Below are 24,137 nucleotides of genomic sequence, written 5' to 3' on the forward strand. Positions count from 1 at the left end.
TCTAGCTACTTTTATCTTCTATTTCAAAGTTATATTAAAAGTGAGAACTGCCAAGACAAACAAATGAAGCAACTCCATTACTGCAGCAAAGAACCAAGTTCCTACTCTGACAGAAACAAGACTGCCTAAGGCAAAGTTTAGTTCCTGAAGAAAATAAACACATTACAAAGAATATATAAAACCTATTCAAGGGCTGTGTAGTAACTGACGACAATTTATTCATTTAACATTAATGGAGAGTCTATTAGATGATGAACTAAATACCAATGAAATAAAGAAAAAACTCAATTCCTATGCTAAACAGCTTTATACTCCAGTGAGGAAGAAAAACTATGAACAAATAAATAAATTATTAAACCACCTAGAAAGCACTAGAGCAAAATCATACCTGAAATAGGATGATGAAAACCAGGCTGATGATGTGCTAGTTTTTAACTGGACTATGAAACTAAACTGTAATCCCTATATACATAGTACTTGTTTCATCATTATTATAAGAATTTTAAATACACCTACCAAATGAAACAGAAATTAAACTTAGAGTTTAATAATATTGTGAAATCTAAATTCTCTTACTCAAGCTGGCTAGTTCCAAGGTACCACCATAAAGCAAAATGTTATGAAATACAAGGCACTTCACTTCATGGACATCTATTCAAAGTTTACAGCCCCCATACATTGTTTTCTAAAATAGTCAAATGACTATTTTGCCTTTCCAAATTGCCTTAAAAGTTTCAAACATTTACTAAAAGATTTTTACATTATATCTTTCTCCTACCTGTTCAGTTTTCTTTCTCCTCTGTTAGTACAATAATTTTATTTCTTCAACTCTTAAGTTTCCTAAATTTCTCTGATGACATAAAATTCAACCCACTGGGCCTATTTTTTACAAATATACTGGTGAAGTGTTTTCCTGCAAGTATTTTGCTTTGTATTGATGATATTCTTATTTCCTTATTGAGAAACACAAATTTCAACGTACAGCTGATTCATGTTGCTATACAACAGAAACTAACACAACATTGTAAAGCAACTATACTCCAATAAAAAAAATAAAAATACACACAATAAAGGGAAAAATTTATATGCATTAAAAAAAAGTTTATGGAATATTTTACACACATTCAAAAAACCCGCCACCATTAAGTCCTAAGATCCTCTATGAGAAACACCAAGTCAAGATAGATGCTTAAAATTCAACATCTATGACTATTAAACATACAATATTTCCTTGGTTCTTATAGTTTCCAAAACAAGTCTCAGTGAAATACTAAATTTTAATTTTATAAAGTTCTATATAATAAAACATTTTGAGATGTATCAGATACTAGAGAGTAAATAATGAAAGTAATCCAGTCTTCAACTTTTCAGAATTTCAACTTTCTAACGGAAGAGTTTATGGGTTTGTCTTTTTTTTTTTTAAGTTTCACAAATGTGCGACAAATATGACTAAGATATAGATCACAGAAACAAAAACAACTGTCCGGAGGAGCAGTAGAAATAGAATGAAGAAAATATTAGATCACTATGTACAAGAACCCAGAAGTGTTTTCTTTGTTTTTGTTTTTTAGTTAATAATTCTATCAAAAGACTTTGGAAAAAACTCTGTAGGAGATAAATCTATGCTTAGTTTTAAATTCTACTTTCATTAGTAAGGAAAGGAGGAAGGCCATACCAGCAGCAGACACAACCAAAGTCTATATCATAGATTTTGCAGAGAACAGTCTATCGGGAAACTATGAGTAGATTATACTGATGCAGCAAGAAGTGGGAGAGAAGAAATGAGACTGGAGAGGCAGGTCAGTGCCAGAAAAACTCCTTATGCCTTGCTAAACAATATAAATTTATCCCATTAATACCAGAAAATCCTTAAAGGATTTAAGTAAGACAGTGACATGGTCTGATCTGCATCTTTATTTATTAAAAAAAAATTTTAATATTTATTTATTCATACATTAATTTATTTTGGCTGCACCAGGTCTTAGTTGCGGCATGTGGTATCTTTAGTTGTGGCATGCAGACCTCTTAGTTGCGGCATGCACGTGGGATCTAGTTCCCTTACCAGGGATGGAACCTGGGCCCCCTGCATTGGGAGCCTGAAGTCTTACCCACTGGACCACCAGGGAAGTCCCTGATCTGCATCTTTACATAGACCCTAATAGATTCTGGTAACACCTAGAGAATGAGCTGGATAACAGAATAAAGGTTAAGAGGTTGCTGAAAGAGTTCATATAACAAATTACGCAGAATTGCCAAAGCAGGAGCAGTGGAAACATAAAGGAAAAGACAAGTTAAAGTGACGAATAACAGGAAAAACCTTTAAAAAAACAAATGGTGACAAACTAAACTCTTCCCTCTCATTTCTTTAAGTCCCTAGCATAACTCTGGTTTAGAACTTTTAATTCTTTTAATCTATCATATACAGATAAGGAACACCAGAGAAGAAGCAGGCTTAGAGTGGGAATGTAAGAAGAACTGAGGTTTATTACGTTGTTGGGAATGAGTCTGAAAATCAAGATAAAATTCTACACTGGAGGCAGAGATTTGGCAATCTAACGAATATAGATGACTGCTCAATCTGTAGGTATGAATAAGATATCTTCCAACAGAATAGGCATAGAATGAGAAGTGAATAAGTAGAGGAGAGGATACTGGGAATAAAACAAGAGGTACACAAAGAAATCGTAAAAGATACTGTCAATACTCTCAGGAAGACATTGCTGTAAAGACCTACTTTCAAAAAAAAGATCTGAAATAAATAATCTAACCTCCTATCTTAAGGAATCAGAAAAAGAAGAGCAAATAAAACTCAAAGCAAGCAGAAGGAAGAAAAAAAATAAATAGCAGAAATACAATAAAGAACAGGAAAACTATTTTTAAAAAAAGAATGAAATCACAAGTTGGATTAAAAGAACAAAATGGCATATAAAGCAATTATACTCCAATTAAAAGAAAAGAACAAAATTGCTAAACTTCAGCTTAAATGACAAAGGAAAAAGGAAAAAGGACTCAAATATACTATAATCAGGAATAAAAGGGGATATTACTACCCATATTACCAAAAAAATTTTTAAAGGATTATGAAGAGAATACTATGAATAACTGTATGCCAACAAATTTAAAAATCCAGATGAAATGGGCAAATTCTTAGAAATATCCAAACTACAAAAATTGATACAAGAAGATATAAATAGATTTTTCTCAAAAGAAAATATACAAATGGCCAAAAAGAACATGAAAAGATGCTAATTCATTAGTCATAAGGTAAATGCAAATTGAAACCACAATAAGATACCATTTCACACTCACTTGGATGGCTAGGGAAAAAAAATAGAAAATAACAAGTCTTGGTGAGGATGTGGTGAAGTTAGAACCCTCATATACTACTAATGGAAATGTAAAGTAGTACAGCTGCTGTGGGAAATAGTTTGGCAGTTCCTCAAAAAGTTAAACAGGAGTTACCATAATGACCCAGCAATTCTATCCTAAGTATATACACAAGACAAATTTAAAAAATATGTTCACACAAAAACCTGTGTGAAAGTTCACAGCAGTTTCATACCAGTCAAGAAGTGGAAACAACCCAAATGTCCATCAACTGATGACTGGATAAACCAAATGTGATGTATATTCATATAATTTGTATCATCAAGCCATAGAAAAAAGAATGAAGTGCTGATATGTGCTACAACATAGACAAAACTTATGCTTAAATATGGAAAACATTATGCCAAGTAAAAGGAACCAGACACGAACTCCCTCTACATGTAGTGTCAACTCAACAAAAGGCAAATCCACAGAGACAGAAAGTATATTACTGATTACCAGGGTATAGAGGGGGAGGGGAATATATTGGGATGTATGTGATTTATTTCCGGATTGATAAAAATGTTCTAGCATTAGGCTTCCCTGGTGGCGCACTGGTTAAGAATCCGCCGGCCAATGCAGGGGACACGGGTTCGAGCCCTGGTCTGGGAAGATCCCACATACCGCGGAGCAACTAAGTCCGTGTGCCACAACTACTGAGCCTGCGCTCTAGAGCCCGTGAGCCACAATTACTGAAGCCCGTGTGCCACAACTACTGAAGCCCATGCGCCTAGAGCCCGTGCTCCACAACAAGAGAAGCCCACACACTGCAACAAAGAGTAGCCCCGCTCTCAGCAACTAGAGAAAACCCCCGTGCAGCAGTGATGACCCAATGCAGCCAAAAATTAAATAAATGAATAAAATAAAATTTTTAAAAAATGTTCTGGCATTAGATAGTGGTTACAGTTGCACCACATTATGAATACAGTTGACCATTTACCAATATGGATTTGAACTGCATGGGTCCACTTACATGTGAATTTTTTTCAACAGTAAGTACTGCATTACTACATGATCCTCGGTTGGTTGAATCCATGGATGCAAAACTGACAATAGGGATGAAAGCTGTATACAAAGAGCCAACTATAAATTTTATCCAAATTTTTCTACATGTGAGGGGCGTCAGGGCCCCTAACCCCTGAGTTATTCAAGGGCCAACTGTGTACCAAAAACCTTTGAATTATATACTTTTAAATGGTTAAAACTGTAACTTTTATATTACATAAATTTTACTTCATTAAAAATTTTGGGGGGAAAAGATAAGATACTAGAGAAGTAGAACAAGAACCATTTACTCTGAAAAAGGATGAGAGAAGTATGAAAAAAGAAAAAGAAATAAGGGGTGTAATTTTATACGTACATGCAAAACAATTAATTAAATCAAAGGAATGATAAACAAAATTCAGGATAGTCATTAACCTTGGGGAATGCAATGGTGAAAAGCATGCACTATATTCAACAGTGCTGGTAACATTCTATTTCTTAAATTGGTGGTAGATTCCTGAGTGCTCATTTTATTAGTGTGGCCACATAACTTATACATATTGCTTTCAATGTATCAAATATTTCAGAATAAAAGCTGAAAAGGGATGTATGAAAATATGGCAAAATATTAACAGGTGTTATATTTCTAATAAATTCATAATCTCTGTACTTTTCTATAAATTTGAAGTATTTTATAATTTATAAAAAAGATAGAGGAGAATGCTATAATGGAATACAGAAAGCTTCAAAAGAGAATGGCCGGGCTTCCCTGGTGGCGCAGTGGTTGAGAGTCCACCTGCCGATGCAGGGAACGCGGGTTCGTGCCCCGGTCTGGGAAGATCCCACATGCCGTGGAGCGGCTGGGCCCGGGAGCCATGGCCGCTGAGCCTGTGCATCCAGAGCCTGTGCTCCGCAACGGGAGAGGCCACAACAGTGAGAGGCCCGCGTACCACAAAAAAAAAAAAAGAGAATGGCCAACAATTTCTCTGAAATGAAATCAAGTAAGATAAAAACCTGTCTCCGGGAATTGGCAACCAGAACTGGTCACTAGTAATTTATCGGAAAAAAGCTAACAAAAAAGGTGCTAAAACCAAAACTATTCAAAAAATACATGTACTAATAAATCCTAACCCTGGAAATGATTTTAGTAACATCTTCTTAAAGTATGGCAGTTAGAATAATTGTGAGCAGACATGGTATACAGAATAATGCCCCCCCACCTGTCCCCAAGGTGTCCATGCCTTAATGTCCAGAACCCGTGAATACGTTACCTTAAATAGCAAAAGGGACTACACAAATTTATCTAAGTTAAGGACCCAGAGATGCAGAGCTTATCCTGAATTGTCTGGGTGGGCCCAACCTAATCATAAGAGTTCTCATAAAGTGTATCTGAGAACCAGACGGACTGAAGCATTAGAGGGACTTCCCCATAATTGATGGCTCTGAAGATGGAGGATGGGGGCCACAAGGCAAGGAGAGCAGGCAGCCTCCCAAAACTGGAAAATATAAGGAAAGAGATCCTCCTCTAGAAATTTTGAAAAGGTTCAAAGCCTGCCAACACCTTAATTTTAACCCAGTGAGGTCCATGTCAGACTTCTACAGAACTGTAATAAATTTGTTCTGCTTTAAGTTTGTGATAAGTTGTTAGAGCAACCATAAAAAACAAATACAGAAGAATAAAATGGAATGTAAATTCTTCTTTTTCTTTCCTCCCCCCAGAGACAAGTCTCACAGTTTTTATTGCTTGATACTCAATATAATGAAGAAGAAAAAAAATTTTAAGCTAACATTTGACACCTCACACCCATTAGGATGGTTACTATCAAAAAAAAAAAAGCAAAAACAATTAAGTGTTGGCAAGGATATTGAAAAATTGGAATCCTTGTACACTGTTGGTGGGAATTTTTAAAATGGTGCAGTCACCTTGGAAACAGATTTTGAAAATCAAAAATGTAAGTGTATATTGGGCTTCCCTGGTGGCACAGTGGTTGAGAGTCCGCCTGCCGATGCAGGGGACACGGGTTCGTGCCCTGGTCCGGAAAAGATCCCACGTGCCACGGAGCAGCTGGGCCTGTGAGCCACGGCCGCTGAGCCTGCGCATCCGTAGCCTGTGCTCCGCAACGGGAGAGGCCACAACAGTGAGAGGCCCGCATACCACCAAAAAAAAAAAAAATATATATATATAACTGTATAAAATAAATATGCTACAAAGATCTACTGTACAGCACAGGGATGTATAATAGCCAATAATGTATAATAACTTTAAATGGAGTATAATCTATAAACATTTTGAATCACTATGTTGTACACCTGAAACTAATATAATATTGTAAATCAACTATACCTCAATTAAAAAAATTTTTAAATATAACTACCATATGATCCAGCAATTGCACTTCTGGGTAAAATGGAGATTTGAAAAGATATCTGAACATCCATGTTCAAAGCAGCTTATTTACAACAGCCAAAAGGTGAATGCAACCCAAGTGTCCCTTAACAGATAAATGGTAAGATGTGGTATATAATACAATGCAGCATTAGTATTATTCAGACTTAAAAAGGAAGGAAATTCTGACACATCCTATAACATGGATGCACCTTGAGGACATTATGCTAAGTGAAGTAAGTCAGTCACAAAAAGACAAATACTACATGATTCTAACTCACATGAGGTATCTAGAGTAGTTGAATTCATACAAAGTAAAATGCTCGTTGTCAGGGGCTGGGGGGAAGGGGAAATGGGGAGCTGTTGTTTAATGACTATAGTTTCAGTTTTTGTAAAATTAAAAAATTCTGGAGATTGGGTGTACAACAATGTGAATATATTAAACACTACTTAACTGTACACTTAAAAATGGTTAAAATGACAAATTTTATATTATGTGTATTTTACCACAATTAAAACCAAAAAAATGGAATACATTTGAAAAAGGAGAAAACACAAACATATGGATTTTTCCAACTAAGTCCAAGCAACTCTCCTTCAATCCTCCACAGGCTAAATATTACTTCACTAGGTGCCAATTCTACACTTGTCTTTGTAATTAAAAATATAAGTCCAGAGCAATTAGGCAAGAAAACAAAATAAAAGACATCAAATTGGAAGCGAAGACGTAAAACCGTCACTATTTGCAGATGACATGATACTATATATAGAAAACCCTACAGACTCCACAAAAGAAAACGTTAAACAAATAAACAAATTCAGTAAAGTTGCAGAATATAAAATCAATATACAAAATCAGTTGCATTTCTATATACTAATAACAAACTATCAGAAAGAGAAATTAATAAAACAATCCCACTAACAACTGCATCATAAAGAATAATACATAGGAATTAATTTAACCAAGGAGGTGAAAGATCTCTACACTGAAAACTAAATGACATTAATGAAAGAAATTGAAGGCACAAACAATGGAAAGATATTCTGTAGTCACGGGATGAAAAAATTAATATTGTTAAAATGTCCACACTACCCAAAGGAAGCCATAGATTCAGTGTAATCCATATGAAGATTCCAATGGTACTTTTCCGAGAAATAGAAAAAACAATCCCAAAATTTGTATGGAACCACAAAAGGCCCCAAATAGACAAAGCAATTGTGAGAAACAACAAACCTGGAGGCATCATGCTCCCTGATTTCAACTATATTACAAAGCTACACTAGTCAAAACAGTATGGTACTGGCATAAAAGCAGACACATAGATCAACGGAACAGAACAGGGAGCCCAGAAATACACCCAAGCGTATACGGTCAATTTGTGGCAAAAGAGACAAAATGGATTAAAGACTTGAATGTAAGACCTGAAACCATAAAACTCCTATAAGAAAACATAGGCAGTCAGCTCCTTGACATTGCTCTTGGTGATGATTTTTTGGACTTGATACCAAAAACAAAAATAAACAAGTGGTAATACATCAAAAATAAACAAGTGGTAATACATCAAAAATAAACAAGTGGTAAAAAGCTACCACAAAGCCAAGGAAACCATCAACAAAATGAAAAGGCAACCTACCAAAAGGGAGAAAATATCTGCAAATCATACACAGCTGACCCCTGAATATGGGTTTGAACTGTGCAAGTACACTTAATGTTTTGTTTTTTTTCAATAAACATAGTACCTGGGGCTTCCCTGGTGGCACAGTGGTTGAGAGTCCGCCTGCCGATGCAGGGGACACGGGTTCGCGCCCCAGTCCAGGAGGATCCCACATGCCGCGGAGCGGCTGGGCCCGTGAGCCATGGCCGCTGAGCCTGCGTGTCCAGAGCCTGTGCTCCGCAACGGGAGAGGCCACAACAGTGAGAGGCCCGCATACCGCAAAAAAAAAAAAAAAAAAAAACATAGTACCTGTATTTTCATTTTACAAATCTTTAAGTGTGGGGGAAAGTTTGTGTGTGCTTCTAAATCATAATACGTGGAATCAAATGAACCAGGGTTTAAGTTTTGATTCTATCTAAACTGTTTCTGCTTCCTGCTTTGGGTGAGTCATTTGTCATTTCCTTTGTTTCTGAGGCAGAGATAGCAGTACTTGATTTTCAACTGCTCAGGGGTCAGCACCCCAACCCCTAGTTGTTTCAACTGTTGAAGGGTCAATTGTATCTGATAAGGGGTTGATATCCAAAATATATAAAGAACTCCTATAATTCAAGAGGGAAACAAAATCCGATTAAAAACTGAGCAGAGGATCTGAAGAGACATTTTTTCAAAGAAGACACACAGATGGCCAACAGACATATGAAAAGATGCTTAACATCGCTAATCATCAGGGAAATGCAAATGAGAGTCACGAGATATCGCCTCACATCTGTTAGAATGGCTATTATCAAAAATACAAGAAATAAGTATTGGTGAGAATGTGGAGAAAAGGGAACCCTTGTTGGTGAGAATGTAAATTGGTGCAGCCACTACTGGGAAACTGTTTGGAGGTTCCTTTAAAAAACAAAAATGTCCTACCATATGGATCCACTTCTGGGTATTTATTTGAAGAAGACAAAAGCACTAATTCAAAAAGATCTATGTACCCCCATGTTCGCTACAGCACTATTTACAATAGCCAAGACACGGAAACAACCTAAATGTCCATCAATGGATGGGATGGAATGGGTGATGGGGGTCAAATTTCCAGTTACAAAATAACCCAAGATTTTAAAGAAAACCTGTGTTCATTATATTAATCCCATGACATTAACTTCATTCACCAATGCAAAGAAACATGACAATTTGCCTGTTAAATTAATACAACCCAGTACTATGTCAGTTAATAACGACAAAGGATTTAGGTGGCTCCCAACAGTATCTACTTCCTTTTTTACCCCAAATATACTCTTTTCAAACTTTCAGCATGCCTCCAAATTCTAATATTCCAAAATTAAAGAGCAAGTCTAAATTTACCTATGCAAACTGAAAATGATGTTTTATACTTTCCTATCAAAGAATGGTAACATATTTGGTTTATTCTTAAGAATGCTTCTAATCCCTTTCCTCTAGATACCCAATATTCAAGAGTTCCTTTTTATCTGGAATATTTATTCTAAGAGTCTGCAGTTCCAGGTTACACAGGGAAGCAAGAGTTATTTTAAAAATGTACCCATTAATAAAATGCTCATTATGGGTTTCCCATCCCAACCACACTAGCCCTCAAATCAACACAGTGTCTATGCCTGTTCATCGTGCCATTAGTCTCTTGCTGGCTATAGATTTGTAAACACCTGACAATTTAATCCAAATGCAATGCAAAACGACGTGCAAATTAAATTACATTAGCAAAATATGCAAAATTTCAGAAAGTTAATGAAAATGTGTTGGGAAAACTGCTTGGAATCATTTAAACAGTCTTGAACAAATAAGAGGTATGTCAGCTAATGACTAAAAAAGATAATCAACAAAGATGATACTAGATTCAAGAATTTTCTTTAAACAGCAAATAATTAAGGAAGGTTCTTGGAACTGAAGAAACTCCCTACCACTTTTGCAAAAATAAACTCCATTATAATTATATCTTAAAAGTTAAAAAAAATGATAGCATTTGCCTTATATTCTGATTTCAGAACCCAATCCTGCAAAAGATGCAAGTCCCTGTAAAAACCTGGCCTCAAATTAGACATAATGTAAAAGGTTATCTTATGTTTATTCACTAAATGGAATAGAGAAATAGAATAATAAAACTATTATTATTATTTTAATCCTAAAAATAAAATTCACATTCCCAGTTGTGGAAGAAGCAGCAAATTCCTGATGTAGGTACCAATCACCAACTGCACTGGCAAGCCAGAGCTCATAAGAACTAGAAAAAACTATCTGCAAAAATAGAAAAATGACTTTCATAAAGGTAGAACAACACTATCACCATTTTGCCTTACAAAGAGACAACAGAAGCCAAACTGATGAACTAAGTTGACCTATAATCCTCCTGTAGGCAATCCACAAAAAGTTTTCACTAAGGTGCTAAACAATTGATTCAGAGCTAGGTTTCACTTCATCAATGGAACATGCAAGCTTTCAATTGGGAATCTCTACAAAAGGCAACCTTTGTAATAAATGAACCACCAGAGAAGATTCTAATAAAACTTACCATTGTGTATTGCATTCAGCAACTCTGAGAAAGCTTTTAAGTAAGGAAAAAAGGACTTCAGGTTAAGATCATTCTCAAACACACAAAAGAAATACATAGGCATAGGCTGCATCAGTATAATAAAATCTCAGTAAATCTACCTTGGATCATTGCTTAAATCATTAAAACTACAAGCTTGGCTCAGTCTTCACATGGTATAAATTTCTAGATACTGCATTTCACTTGCCAATATAGTACCTACTAAATTTAAATAACATGTCAGATATACTGTCATAATGATGACAAATCTCCTTAGTAATAAATAAAGCTACTTTTAAAAAGACATTTAGTAGTCTAACTATGTAATGTCTTTCTGGCTGAAAGTCAGTATCTATAAGATGCAATTCTATACAGGTAAATCCACCTTTGGTCACACTTAATAGTATTTATTATAACGAAAAACCTCATTTTATCATCTAACCTGATCAAACATTCTCAATTCCTAGACTTTAGTATAATAGGCTCAAGATATGCAGAGGCCTAAGCAAAAAAAGATATCTAAAGACAATATACAAATATTAACATTAAGATTAGTGAAAAACAAAAAAATTGGAAATATTACTTCATTGGGGAACAGAAGTCACAATTCTACAATGGAAGCACCATATTAAAAGGTCAGCAATCAACAAAATTTGGTCACAATTTGACTCTAATATGGATCCTGAACACAGGACAAAGCAGCAAGTTAAGCTACCTTTGTAGGAGAAAGAAATCTATTCAATTAAGAACCAACTGCATCTGAGAAAATTAAAATTTAAAGGTTCAGAAGTGGCATAATATACTAGAAAAAGCACTAGAGTAGGAGTCAAAAAGTCTGGGTTACCAACCCAGTTATACAACTTACTAGTTGTTGGACAAGCTCCATCATGCCGATACTGCATGGAAATTTCTGTTGGGAGGGAGGAGAAAGGAAATCAGCAAAGAAGTTGCCAGTGAGTTAAGGGCAGAAAAGAAACAGGCCAGAAAAACAGGAAAACATTCACCTAAAAGTCTAGCTGAGCAGGGCAAACAGAAATGCAAGAACAGAAATTATGAGCCAGTAATTGGGACATAAGGGGTAGGAGGACCAAACATGATGGCATTCTCACAAATCTTAACAGGACAGTGTAGAAATGTGTGTGCATGTATATGTGTGCAACGAATGAGGAAAAGACAGAAGGGCTTACAAATGAATCTGTATAACAAGCATTTAAGAATAAATGGATTCACTTCTATGAGGAAGTAGAGTTAGGCAATGAGATAAACTAATGTGCTTTATGTAATTCATTAGATGAGAACAGTGTATCAAACACATTTGAATGCTATGTTCAATTAGAAATTACAATTTAAGTATGAAAATTATTTAGTTTATATCTGAGCAGAAATCCATTATGACTTACATAACAATAAAAAACTCATTAAACTACAGTCTGCTTACTTTCTTCTACCTTTCATTTTTGATGATGATAATGAATGAAAAGCCATTACTCTTATTCTTTTACTCCACCCAAATGAGGAGAACGAGCAGAGGGTGACATGAAGCAACAAAACACTGCTAAAAGCAAAATCTGCTCAGAAATGGGAAATAAATTTCCATATGACACTCCAAAGGAAAAGTAATCGATAAAACCAGTGCTAAGGCTTTGACTCAAAATTCCTGGCCTGGGAACTCCCTGGCGGCCCAGTGGTTAAGATTCTGCACTTCCACTGCAGGAGGCAAGGGTTCGATCCCTGGCTGGGGAACTAAGATCCCGCAAGCCGCCGCAGGAAGCCGCAGGAATTCTCTGGCTATTACTTAACCAAAAACATGACTTCTAGGAACCATGTGCACAGCAGAGCCTTCCAGGCAACCATCACTCACACATCTACCTCAGAACTCAAGTCTAATCATTGGCCCACTCTGAATAACTTGAGCTTAAGAAGAAAGACAAAGCAAGGTAGAGGAAGCCAGCACTCACTTGCAATCACTGTAATGTTAAAAGAACTTGACATTAGATACTGTTAAAAAATCAAACACTTAGGCCAGTTTAGTGTAAGTCCTTTCCAGATGACCCTCGAAAATGAGTCATGGTGGGAGAATTTGCCACCTTAATGCTTCAGTAACAAATGCAATACAAGTGAGATTTTAAAAGGCTATTAAAGAGATAGACATGTTACATTATAGAGAAATGGTAGTTGTTTGGAATGGTCCTAAAAAATAATCAAAGGACACTCATGCAGAAGGATTTTCTCAGTGGGGACAAAAAACTGGAATATGGCTATTCTGGCCTTTGATCTAGTACTTTTATAGAAAGACAGCCATGACATAGGGCCAGCAAATTTTCAGATCATCAAAAGCCAAAACAAAATCAGGGGATTTTCTAAGAAAGCAAATTCCAAGGTATATCCTGGTCTTAGCAGCATCCAATATCCTTTATGATTTTCATTTATAACCCAATATAATCAATGTATATAAAATCATGAACCTGAGTCATTTAGATGTGAATTATGTTCACTAACTGTAACTACTCCTTCATCTACAATACTGTGTTAGTAACTCTACTCTCATGAGTTTATTAGATTAATATTTCATCTATATGATTCCCTTACCTGTTTACAGAATCAGTCTATTTCTAATTAAAATATTTTATCAAAAAAAGACTCCTCAGTTTCACTTTACCAACAGAAGTAGATATGACATAAACAGGGATACATTTAACAAGTTCCCTTTCATAGTTACACAGGCTCAAGTTAAACTTTCATAACCTTCATATTTCAGGAGAAGCCAGAAGAAACTTCTATTGAGGCGATCTACTCATAGTAATAACTTGTCTTTGTGAAATCAGGAACAATTTAAGATTAAGTACATAGTCTCACAACCAAAGGACTGCCTTTCCAGAATCTCCTTTTATAGCATGTATCACCACTAAAGAATTCTATCACTGAAATAGATTTCAGGTATCTTAACTGAGAAAGGTATAGAGGCATTCTATTAAAGAATTAGAGACTGAGTTTAAAAAACAAAAAACAGGGAACCCTATACTTTGAAAGGACAGAGCATGCCCAAAGAAAAGAAATTAATGTTAAACCACCATCATTTAACGAATACCAAACTTTTCTCAGAGAAAATAAGATGATGATTTTTGTGAAGAAAAAATGCTAACCTTCACTTTACTAAATCATAAACTCTCCTAATGTGGTTGAGATAAAAAGGAAAACAGGGACTTCCCTGGTGGCGCAGTGGTTAAAAATCCGCCCGCCAATGCAGGGGACACGGGTTTGAGCCCTGGTACAGGAAGATCCCACATGCCGCGGAGCAACTAAGCCCATGCGCCACGACTACTGCGTCTACGCTCTAGAGACAGAGAGCCACAACTACAGAAGCCCGTGCACCTAGAGCCCGCACACCACAACGAAGAGTAGCCCCCGCTTGCAGCAACTAGAGAAAGGCCGTGCATAGCAACGAAGACCCAACGCAGCCAAAAACAAACAAACAAATAAATAAATAAATAAAAGGAAAACAGAAAAGGACAAATACAGCACGTCAACTCTTCCAAAATATTCAATGTTTTCAACATCTTAATTTTCAATGTTTCAAAAGACCAGGTGCCTATTAAGAGCTCAAAAGAACATACGTAGGAAAGAATTCAATCAAAAGTTTAATATAATTTGTAAGCCAAAACTTACAACCTTTAGTAGCCATTTAAAACATTTGGTACAAGTCAGTATAAAACAGTAGGTCATTTATCAGGATGTACTGTGATTTAATAAAAATCTTACAATACAAATCCTTGATCAGACAAGTTTAGAGGTGTTTTCTGGGTTTCTATTCTGACTGGATCTAGGCCTCCTAGAATAAATATCTTGCTACATATGCTCTACTATAATTTGAACATGTCATGAGAGAATTTTGATTACTCTAAAATTCTTTTAATAGTAAGTTGCCAGAATTAAGTCCAGAATGCTAATTCTAGGAGAAAGACCACTAGCCTCAAAGTCTGATTTCTTCAGCCTGGCATTCAACTCTCCATAAACTCATCCTGCTCTATTTAATCAACATTACTTCTAACTATCCCACAAACACAAGTTTCTTGTTTCTATGAAGTTTACCCTTCAAATATACCTTTACTATCTTTTCTGATAATAATGTTGGCCTTCTTTTTCTGCCTACTCCAAAGTACAATTCAAATTTCATCTTGTCCATGGTCTTTTCCAACTAATTATATATCCTAAAACTGGTCTGTAATACTATTGATACGTGAAAAGCTTTACAATAAATAATTTCACTTGCAACCTGGCAAAAACATTTGAAAGACAAGTACAAAATCACACAGGATACTACCAAACACATGATAACATTCTCAGTGATTACTAATAGTATTCATTCTTTTTTTTGTTTTTTAATGTTTAGCATTTATTATGGTCAAAGCACTGTGCTGGCAGTGGGGAGACAGTAATGAACATGACAAACACAGCCCCTAACCTCCTGGAGCTAGGATTATACTGCTTGTTACAGTCTAACCTTATAATTAACAGGTGTTTACAAGGTCACCTGCATTGTTACTTGCACATGAATCTTTAAAAGGGCATCATGGAAAACAATTCTTGATAACACGGTACACATTTTCTCCTTCTGACTTATTTATACAGGAGTGAGTTTTCTGCTCTTACAATTACTAAGTGCTTTCTCAATCTAAAATTAGGCCAAAGGAAAAATTAACATTTTGATACTAGTAGGAGGTACTATTGTTGCAAGTTAAATTATTGGCTCAAACTCTCTTGTTGATCCCATTGCTTAAAGCATGACTGACAGTATACTAGCAAGGTTTTACACCCTCATCAGCAAACATCCCTTGAATTTTATAATTAAGTGTCTCTGGAATCAAGGAAAATGCATAGCTCCACCACTTAGAGCTGTGAGAATTCTGTCTCTGTTTCCTCTTCTATATAATGAGCGATAATACTTGATGCTTGTCAAGTGCTTAAGACAGTGTGCAGCACATGCTAAGTTTCAACAGCAGTTAGCAATTCTTAACTTATGGTAAGAAGGCATAATTCCTAAATACTCATGGCATTTAGCCAGCTTCTTCTAGATAAGCATAGACTTTTTAGTACTAAGCTTATCAGTGAGAGAGTGCTCTGATCTAGTCATAAAACTTTTATTAAAATGTGTAAGATTAAATAATATATTACCTCAAATAGTTTTCAACAACTAATCTTATTTCCTAAGTATGGCTTTAACAAGATACATACACTCTTCAGAGTGATTTTAAAACTCAAGTTTAAGAAAAAAAAAAAAATCCTAGGGCTTCCCTGGTGGCACAGTGGTTGAGAGTCTGCCTGCCGATGCAGGGGACGCGGGTTCATGCCCCGGTCTGGGAAGATCCCACATGCCGCGGAGCGGCTGGGCCCGTGAGCCATGGCCGCTGAGCCTGCGCGTCCGGAGCCTGTGCTCTGCAACGGGAGAGGCCACAACAGTGAGAGGCCCGCGTACCACAAAAAAAAAAAAAAAAAACTTGACAAGTCTAAATTTAAGTCATTTATTTTGGTGAAATAATATTTATGGGAATTTCTCCCTAAATTTCTGTCTACCTACTGGTGAGGTAAAAGGGATACAAATTCATATTTTTCTGCCACAGATGTACCACAGACACTGCCCTCACAAAGTAATCAGTAATCAGTAAAAAACATGATTTCCCACACACAAAATTTCCCTAAATCAATAACAGCTAGGAAAATCTTTTAAGAATTTATCTTTTAACTATTTAGCCTATATTAAGTAAAACTGGATTAGTGCCAAATGTCTTTTCCAAAGACCAAACTGTCCTCCTAAGATCGTAACACTTTTCATTAAGATAATTAAACGTCACTTAGCAACTCACAGTATTATCATAATGATAGTTTAAAATGAATTTGTGGGGACTTCCCTGGTGGTACAGTGGTTAGGAATCCACCTGCCAATGCAGGGGACACAGGCTCGAGCCCTGGTCCAGGAAGATCCCACATGCCGTGGAGCAACTAACCCCGTTGAAGCCCACGTGCCTAGAGCCCATGCTCCGCAACAAGAGAAGCCACTGCAACGAGAAGCCTGCACACTGCAACGAAGAGTAGCCCCAGCTCGCCAAAACTAGAGAAAGCCCGTGCGCAGCAACAGACCCAATGCAGCCAAAAATAAATAAAGTTTTAAAAAAATAAAATTAAATAAATTTGCTTGGTGGTGGTGGCAGTGGCAGTGGCAGTGGCAGTGGCGGTGGGTGGGTGGGTGAGAGGGAGGGAGGGAGGGAGAGAGGGAGGGAGGGAGAAAACAAGGGGCCAAGCCTACCTGAACCAAGTGGAGAGGAGCCCACACTAAGACTCTGCACACTCCCATTCCTGAGCGGCGTGGGGGATTTCTGGAGACTAGAGCTGGTTACACTTCCTGCAGCTGACGCTACAGATGACGTTGGTGAAGCAGAAGAAACTGAGAGATGAGAAACATTCTCTTGACTTTTGTTTCCTTTGGGTCTACCAGGCCCATGCTTACTTTGTTTATTTCCTTTTCTTTTCTTTTCCTTTACAGTTTCTTCTTCTATGCCAGAAGTTTGAGCCCGCTTATATCCTGCTGTAGGAAGGCTGGAATTACCCAAATCTCCAGGTGAATTTTCAAAGTTTTTAGGCTGCGGAATAACAGCTGAGGTTGAAGGGAGACCAATTATGGAACTAAAACTATTTACCCCCCCTTCCTGGCTTCCAGACTCTCCTTTATGTACATCTTTGGTTGATGATGACTGTTGGGAGTGAGTGTAACTGTCATTACGCAGATCTGAGTCTGTAAAGCTCAAGAAATCCTGGGGAGACTGTACTGAACTTCCCGAAGATGATTTTACACTGCCTGGAGTTCCTGAAAAACTGCCTGTAGTGGGGGAAAAAAAAAAATGGGGTAGGAAAAGAAAAAATTGGATGCAAAAGTTCCCATGAGCAGTAGAAATGACACAATCATCAAAAAGAGAGGATGAAAAAAATTATAAAACTTAGGACATCAGTATGTAACAAAGCTAGATTTTTTAAGGATTATTACTGAAATCAAGTTTATCTATAAAATTATGTTTTAAAAATACTTTTTATAGTTATTAAACTGAATATTAACTCTTGAATTATACGCTATTACTTGTACAATTACCAAGATATAAGATGTGCTTTATTTAACCTACCTTTTACCATGGCAGCATTCCTCTACTCTCCCCCAAATGCCTTGTGTATGCTTGAGGAAGGACCAAAGAAAAGCGAAGTCTCAAGGAGACTCTGAAATGACTATGATTGAACTCTGCATGGCTTTGGGAACTTCCTTTCTTGCAATTATTGAAGGTATGATTATAAATGTTCCCAACATACAATAAGATCCAAAAGATGTTGCTCAGGTCGTTAAGTTCTGAGTTTTAACTTCAAGATAATGTTGGCGAATGTTATCTTTCAGTTATATCTACCCCACCAAAACACGGATTTGATATAATCATCATCATATGGAACCTAATCTATATAACTCACATTCTCCCAGTCCACCTCCCACGGAGATGCATAAAGAAAAGAAACCAGCCACTTATATTCTACTATTGCTTTTATGAAAGTAAAATCATAGGAGGGGCACCTCTCATGAATCTCTCACAACTGCTTATTTTTTCCCCACTCTTTAAAGAATATTAGTAAGCCCACCGTGCCATTATGAGATATAAAAACCTCAAGGTTCTTATTTACCAGGTTAAAACTAATGGCTGGGCTGAAACAAATTCGATCCACCATCCCACTTCATCAAACACTCTCGCCACGCTTGCCAAATGAAGTAACAAGTGTTTAGACTCAGTTTTGACCAACATCTATTGTGTTTCATAAAACTAAACTATGTCATGTTTTACCTAATGTCTTCAAGAAACGAAAGCTCAAAATAAAGTGTTCTGTTGGCAGTGGAAAGGAAATTCCAAGCTAAGTGTTAAATTTTACTGTAGAGAACATTCGTAAGTAATCACACATAAATCTGCCTAAATATTTACAAAGATATTTTTTCCCTACACATAAGAAATAATTTTTTTAACTAAAGTCTCAAGGTTTTGGTTTTTAAATTTTAAGCTCTTCTAAAATGGCTCATTAAAAAAAATTAATAGTTCTAAAATTTAACTCCTTCAAGAGAATATCTGCCTTATTAATCTACAAAATTACTTGTACCGATGTGACCATTTTCAGGCCATTTCTGTGTAAAAAAAATATATACATATTAAGAAGCCATTTACATTACATCAATCATTTAAGGATAACTGCAATTTGCCACTTAATTAACAGCTATAAAGAAGTTCTTTATTATCCATTCTGATCTGTCACCATCTGTTTTTTTTCCTGCACATTTTTGTTTTTACAGCTGGTGTTAAAAGCTCACGACAGCATAGCAAATACTTTAAAACACTTAGTATACACAATATTTTAAATGTGTATTTTCTAAAATTCACATACTACCTGCAATTTAAAAAAAAAAATTACCTTAAATGCCCTACCTTTAAATTTCAACTTTTAAAACTTTTCAGGATATTACTTCAGATATAAAAACATAACACGTTCTCTACCATATCTTAACAGAAGCAGGGAAAGACTCTCCAATATTGTGAAATTTAAGAAAATGAGAGCTCGCTTTTCTAAATGAATTAGTACTTCAAAGATAACATTAAAAACTCAATGCAGTTTTACAAGTACAAAATAAGGTCTTAGTTATAGAGAAGAGATGACTGAATTCTGCTAATCACATTCAAAACGTGAATGAAGTTACATTAAAACTTAGTTTTACAGGAATTCCCTGGTGGTCCAGTGGTTAGGACTTGGCACTTTCACTGCCGTGGCCCAGGTTTGATCCCTGGTCAGGGAACTAAGATCCCGAAACCCAGGTGGCAAAAACAAACAAACGAAAAAACCAAAAACTACAGTTTTACTATTTGTTTTTCAAAGTATCATAAAAATAATATACAGTAAATTTATTAAACATAAAACAGCAAATTTAGCATTTCATTTCTTTTCTACTTGTCTAACTTTTTGTTATATGAGGCAAAAAGAAAAAAAAATCTAGGACTTGAAAATCTTGAAGCACAAAATAACTTAGTTTAAAAATATATGAATATACTTTTTAATGAAGAGGTCAGCAGACAGCATCTCTCTACATATTCAAATTATGTCCTGGTAGATTATGGGCATAATTTTTATTGTCAGCAAAAGCTTTAACAGGGTAAAGAAAAGGACAACTTTTTCCCTCATTTACTCCTAGGGGACAAAGGGCTGGGGTGGGGGCGAGGGAGAGGAGGCCTTTATTTTACTAAATGTTTTTGTCTCGAACAGTTTTAGCACTTACATTTCTCAACATATTTATTTCAAAATAAAAACCTAGAACATTGGGCTAATGTATTCTAAGGTTTAGCTGAGTTATTTTGTTCTCCATAAAACAGACTTGTCATATAAAACACAAAATGCCTAGTTAATTCTGAATATCAGTTAAACAACAAATTATTTTTCAGTATAAGTATGTCCCAAATAAATGCATGGGACACACACTGAAAAAAATAATTTGTTGTTTAACTAAAACTCAAAACTAGCTGGGCATCCTGTACATACAGCAGCCATAATTACCAAAAGATATGTAGGCTGAGCAGAATTCTACTTTCATCTTCAAGCTTTATAATAAATGCATTAATAATCAGCAAGTATTATTTACCGAGAACTATTTAGCTCCCCTAAAAATTACTGAGTACTTATTCACTTATTGAAAATGTATACCTTAACCGTTTTAGTGTTCAACTGGAAAAGACAAATAAAAACAATTTATAAATTAGAATGACTTTTCTGTTGAGCAGAAAGGAAAGGAAAACTCCAGCTTTTATTGTTTTTCTCCTCAGACTTAAACTTTATTCCACATCTATTTAAACATTAAAAAAAATTACAGTTCAACTTTAGAAGCACAGGCCATAACACAAAAAGAAAGCAAAGTTCCCAGAAACGTTTGAAGAAGGAATACTAGTCTTTAAAGTAATCTTACTATAGCAACTAATCATAAAATAATCTCTAATTATCCAATAGTTATAAGTAAAAGGTAAATTCTTTTATAAAACTTAACTACTATTGATCATCACAAGAACAAGTATTTCAACTAAAATATCATAATTAATACCTTGCTGGAAAGGACTAGCTGCTGATACAGTCGTTCCTGGATTTCTTCCACCAGGCTTTCTTCCCCTTTGACCTGAGCTGTGAGCTGAAGATTTCTTCCCTTTGCCCTCTGACCCTCTAGCCTCTGAAACATCTTTTGCACTAGTAGTGTGCGCAGAGACTTCCTGGAAATTTGCATTTGTAAATCGTGCTGCAGTATCTTCCAAGCGCTTCAATGATCCAGATATAGAGTTGCTGCTAGTGCTTGTATAAGTCTAACATTTTGATTGAGAAAGGAAGTAAAAGGAAAAAGAACTGATTACAATTTGGCTACAGGGGGAAAAAAAGATGGCACATTAATAATAAATAATTATTGGACTTGAAAGATAAACATATGAAAGTTTCAGTTATAAAAACATGTCACTCTGCCTAAGAAAATCATGTAAGAACAATTTAGAGTCTGGTACAAATATTTCTTTTAAAAATGTAGATAATTTATAATATGACTGAGCATCAAATTGCAGCGATTAGTAAAAGTACATATTAGTTGTTTTTATTAAGTGACACACAGTAAGTAATACAGAAGATACTTGTTTCTCAAGCAACATAATTTTCAACAAGAACAATCTACTTCTTAGACATGAAATTAAAATCAGCTTTAGTGTTCATCACTGAAAGGCAACAACTAGAGAGAAGTAAGGTACTACAATTTCACTACTGGACTATATCCTTGATATTATACAGATCTAGCATAGGTCAGAGCAAGAATTTATTAAATTCAGATGAAGGCTGCTTTTCAAAAGAGAAATATTTAAAACCTTGAAACAGAAAAGATTTCTTCCCAGTATTAAGTTGAGGAAACAGTTACATTTTGCAGTTAAGATTTCTAAAAAAATTAAAAGTACAATTATACCATAAAATTGATTCACAATCACCCCCTATAATTAGTTATGGTAGGGAAACAAAGCAAGATAAAGACAAACTTAAACAGTTTCCAGTTTTTAATAATCATTTTAATATAAGGTGCATGCAAATAATGACAAATTAAATGACTATTAAAGTGTGATGCCAGATGTAAATTAATCAACATGCTTTGAAATTAAAGATTTATATGGGGGCTTCCCTGGTGGCGCAGTGGTTGAGAATCTGCCTGCGAATGCAGGGGACACGGGTTCAAGCCCTGGTCTGGGAAGATCCCACATGCCGCGGAGCAACTAGGCCCGTGAGCCACAACTACTGAGCCTGCGTGTCTGGAGCCTGTGCTCCACAACAAGAGAGACCGCGACAGTGAGAGGCCCATGCACCACAATGAAGAGTAGCCCTCACTCACTGCAACTAGAGAAAGCCCTCGCACAGAAACAAAGACCCAACACACCCAAAAATAAATTAATTGATTAATTTTAAAAAAAAGATTTATATGGTCCAAAGGGTCAGGGATTTTTGTTGCCATTGTTAAACTGGTGTCTGAACTATAACTAGCCCTAAATTTCTGTTGAATAAATAAATAATTTTCTAATACTTCTATCTGATATCTCCAATGTAACACAAGTGAAAAATCTGAAAATATGCAAAACTGAAATCTGCCACATATTAACAACCACTCAGTACAAAACATCAGAAAAATTTTAAAAATGAAAAAGTGACAATAAAAATCAGGTTTGTTAGCAAATCAGTGTTCAGAAAAAAGGAGTAAGAGGAAACTTCAACTGTTTTGAAAACCAAATCTTTACTACTACTCTTCTGCTACTTGCCCAGTGTTGCTGCTGCACCCCACAGCATCTCACTGCCAAGAACAGATTTTCACCATCAAGTACAAGAGACATTATGATCTCATAAAAAACTAATCACTATTGTAATAAACTATAATCCACAAATAAGAAAAAGGTTTTCAAACTAAATTTCAGGAGGAAACACACTCCCATTTAACAAAACAATCATATTTAAGCTGATTAAACTTCATGGATGACTACCTTTCCCAGCCAGACAGGTCACTTTCAAAATCACCTGACACTTCACTTTTCCAATATTTTAAGTTGATCCTGAGATTTTCCAACCCACTCATTTGACCCTAGTAAAGTTTAAAAGTCATCTAAAAAAACCACAATGGTGTTCTTCATTCAAGTCCTCTATGTGTCAAATAAGGAAAAGGAGAGAAAACTGGGTAGAATACCAACAACAGAAATATGCTGTTTCCACATAACAACCTAAATTAGGGTTGGTCAATTTTCCCAGTCATTTAGTAGAATATACTGGCTTACCCCTGAAGTATAAATATGTCCATAAATCCAATGAAAACATGATATTTGGAAGAGAAGGTATTACAAAGAAAGCATTTAATGAAAATTACACAAATTTCAGTGACCAAAGTCATATTAAATAAAACCATAACATTTTATTTTTTACAAACCTCAACACCTTGTAAGTTTAAAAAAAAAAAAAAAAAAGTACTACAGGGACTTCCCTGGTGGCACAAGTGGTTAAGAATCCATCTGCCAATGCAGAGGACACGGGTTCAAGCCCTGGTCCCGGAAGATCCCACATTCCACAGAGCAACTAAGCCTGTGTACCACAACTACTGAGCCTGCGCTCTAGAGCCCGCACGCCACAACTACTGAAGCTCGCCTGCCTAGAGCTCATGCTCCACAACAAGAGAAGCCACCACAATGAGAAGCCCACACACCACAGCGAAGAGTAGCCCTCACTCACTGCAACTAGAGAAAGCCCGCGTGCAGCAACAAAGACCCAACGCAGCCGTAAGTAAATAAATAAAATATACATAAATTTTTTAAAAAAGATACCACAGGTTTCTTAGTAAGAAAAAAAAAAAACATAACAAAAATAACTTTAGCTGAAGATTCTAACAGTTAAAAAAAATTTTATACATGCCCCCAACATCACAAACCTGTTTTCTCAGTCAGTTTCACAACCTAAGTAACTCTCATAGCATTAGCATGTCATTGCTCTGAGAGCCACTATAGTGCTTAAAAATACATATTCATGTAAATTGATCATAAAATACAAACTAACTACATCAATTGGTACTCAACTAAGTAAAATATAGCCT

The 24,137-nt window shown here is 35.8% G+C and overlaps 1 protein-coding gene and 1 non-coding gene across 16 annotated transcripts in view; one reads left to right on the forward strand and one right to left on the reverse strand.

Annotated features, from left to right (window-relative positions):
• MLLT10 (MLLT10 histone lysine methyltransferase DOT1L cofactor) overlaps nt 1-24,137 on the reverse strand; it is a 250,590-nt gene that overhangs the window by 64,252 nt on the left and 162,201 nt on the right. For 10 of the 15 annotated variants that reach the window (XR_004477508.2, XR_004477507.2, XM_033407836.2 and 7 more), the window contains 4 exons: nt 21,096-21,348; nt 17,244-17,813; nt 11,808-11,852; nt 10,925-10,957 (listed from right to left, as the gene is read on the reverse strand). Coding sequence is in view for 13 of the 15 variants with exons in the window: in XM_033407836.2 (XP_033263727.1) it covers nt 10,925-10,957; nt 11,808-11,852; nt 17,244-17,813; nt 21,096-21,348 (901 nt within the window). In the remaining 2 variants the exon portion in view is untranslated. The remainder of the gene's footprint in view (nt 1-10,924; nt 10,958-11,807; nt 11,853-17,243; nt 17,814-21,095; nt 21,349-24,137) is intronic. The other 5 variants (XM_033407838.2, XM_033407844.2, XM_049705554.1 and 2 more) reach the window with 5 other exon arrangements.
• On the forward strand, nt 19,734-19,805 carry TRNAE-UUC (transfer RNA glutamic acid (anticodon UUC)). The gene has a single exon. It is a non-coding gene; the product is annotated as a tRNA-Glu (tRNA).

This window comes from Orcinus orca, chromosome 2 (assembly GCF_937001465.1).
Source record: "Orcinus orca chromosome 2, mOrcOrc1.1, whole genome shotgun sequence".
Classification (NCBI taxonomy): domain Eukaryota; kingdom Metazoa; phylum Chordata; class Mammalia; order Artiodactyla; family Delphinidae; genus Orcinus; species Orcinus orca.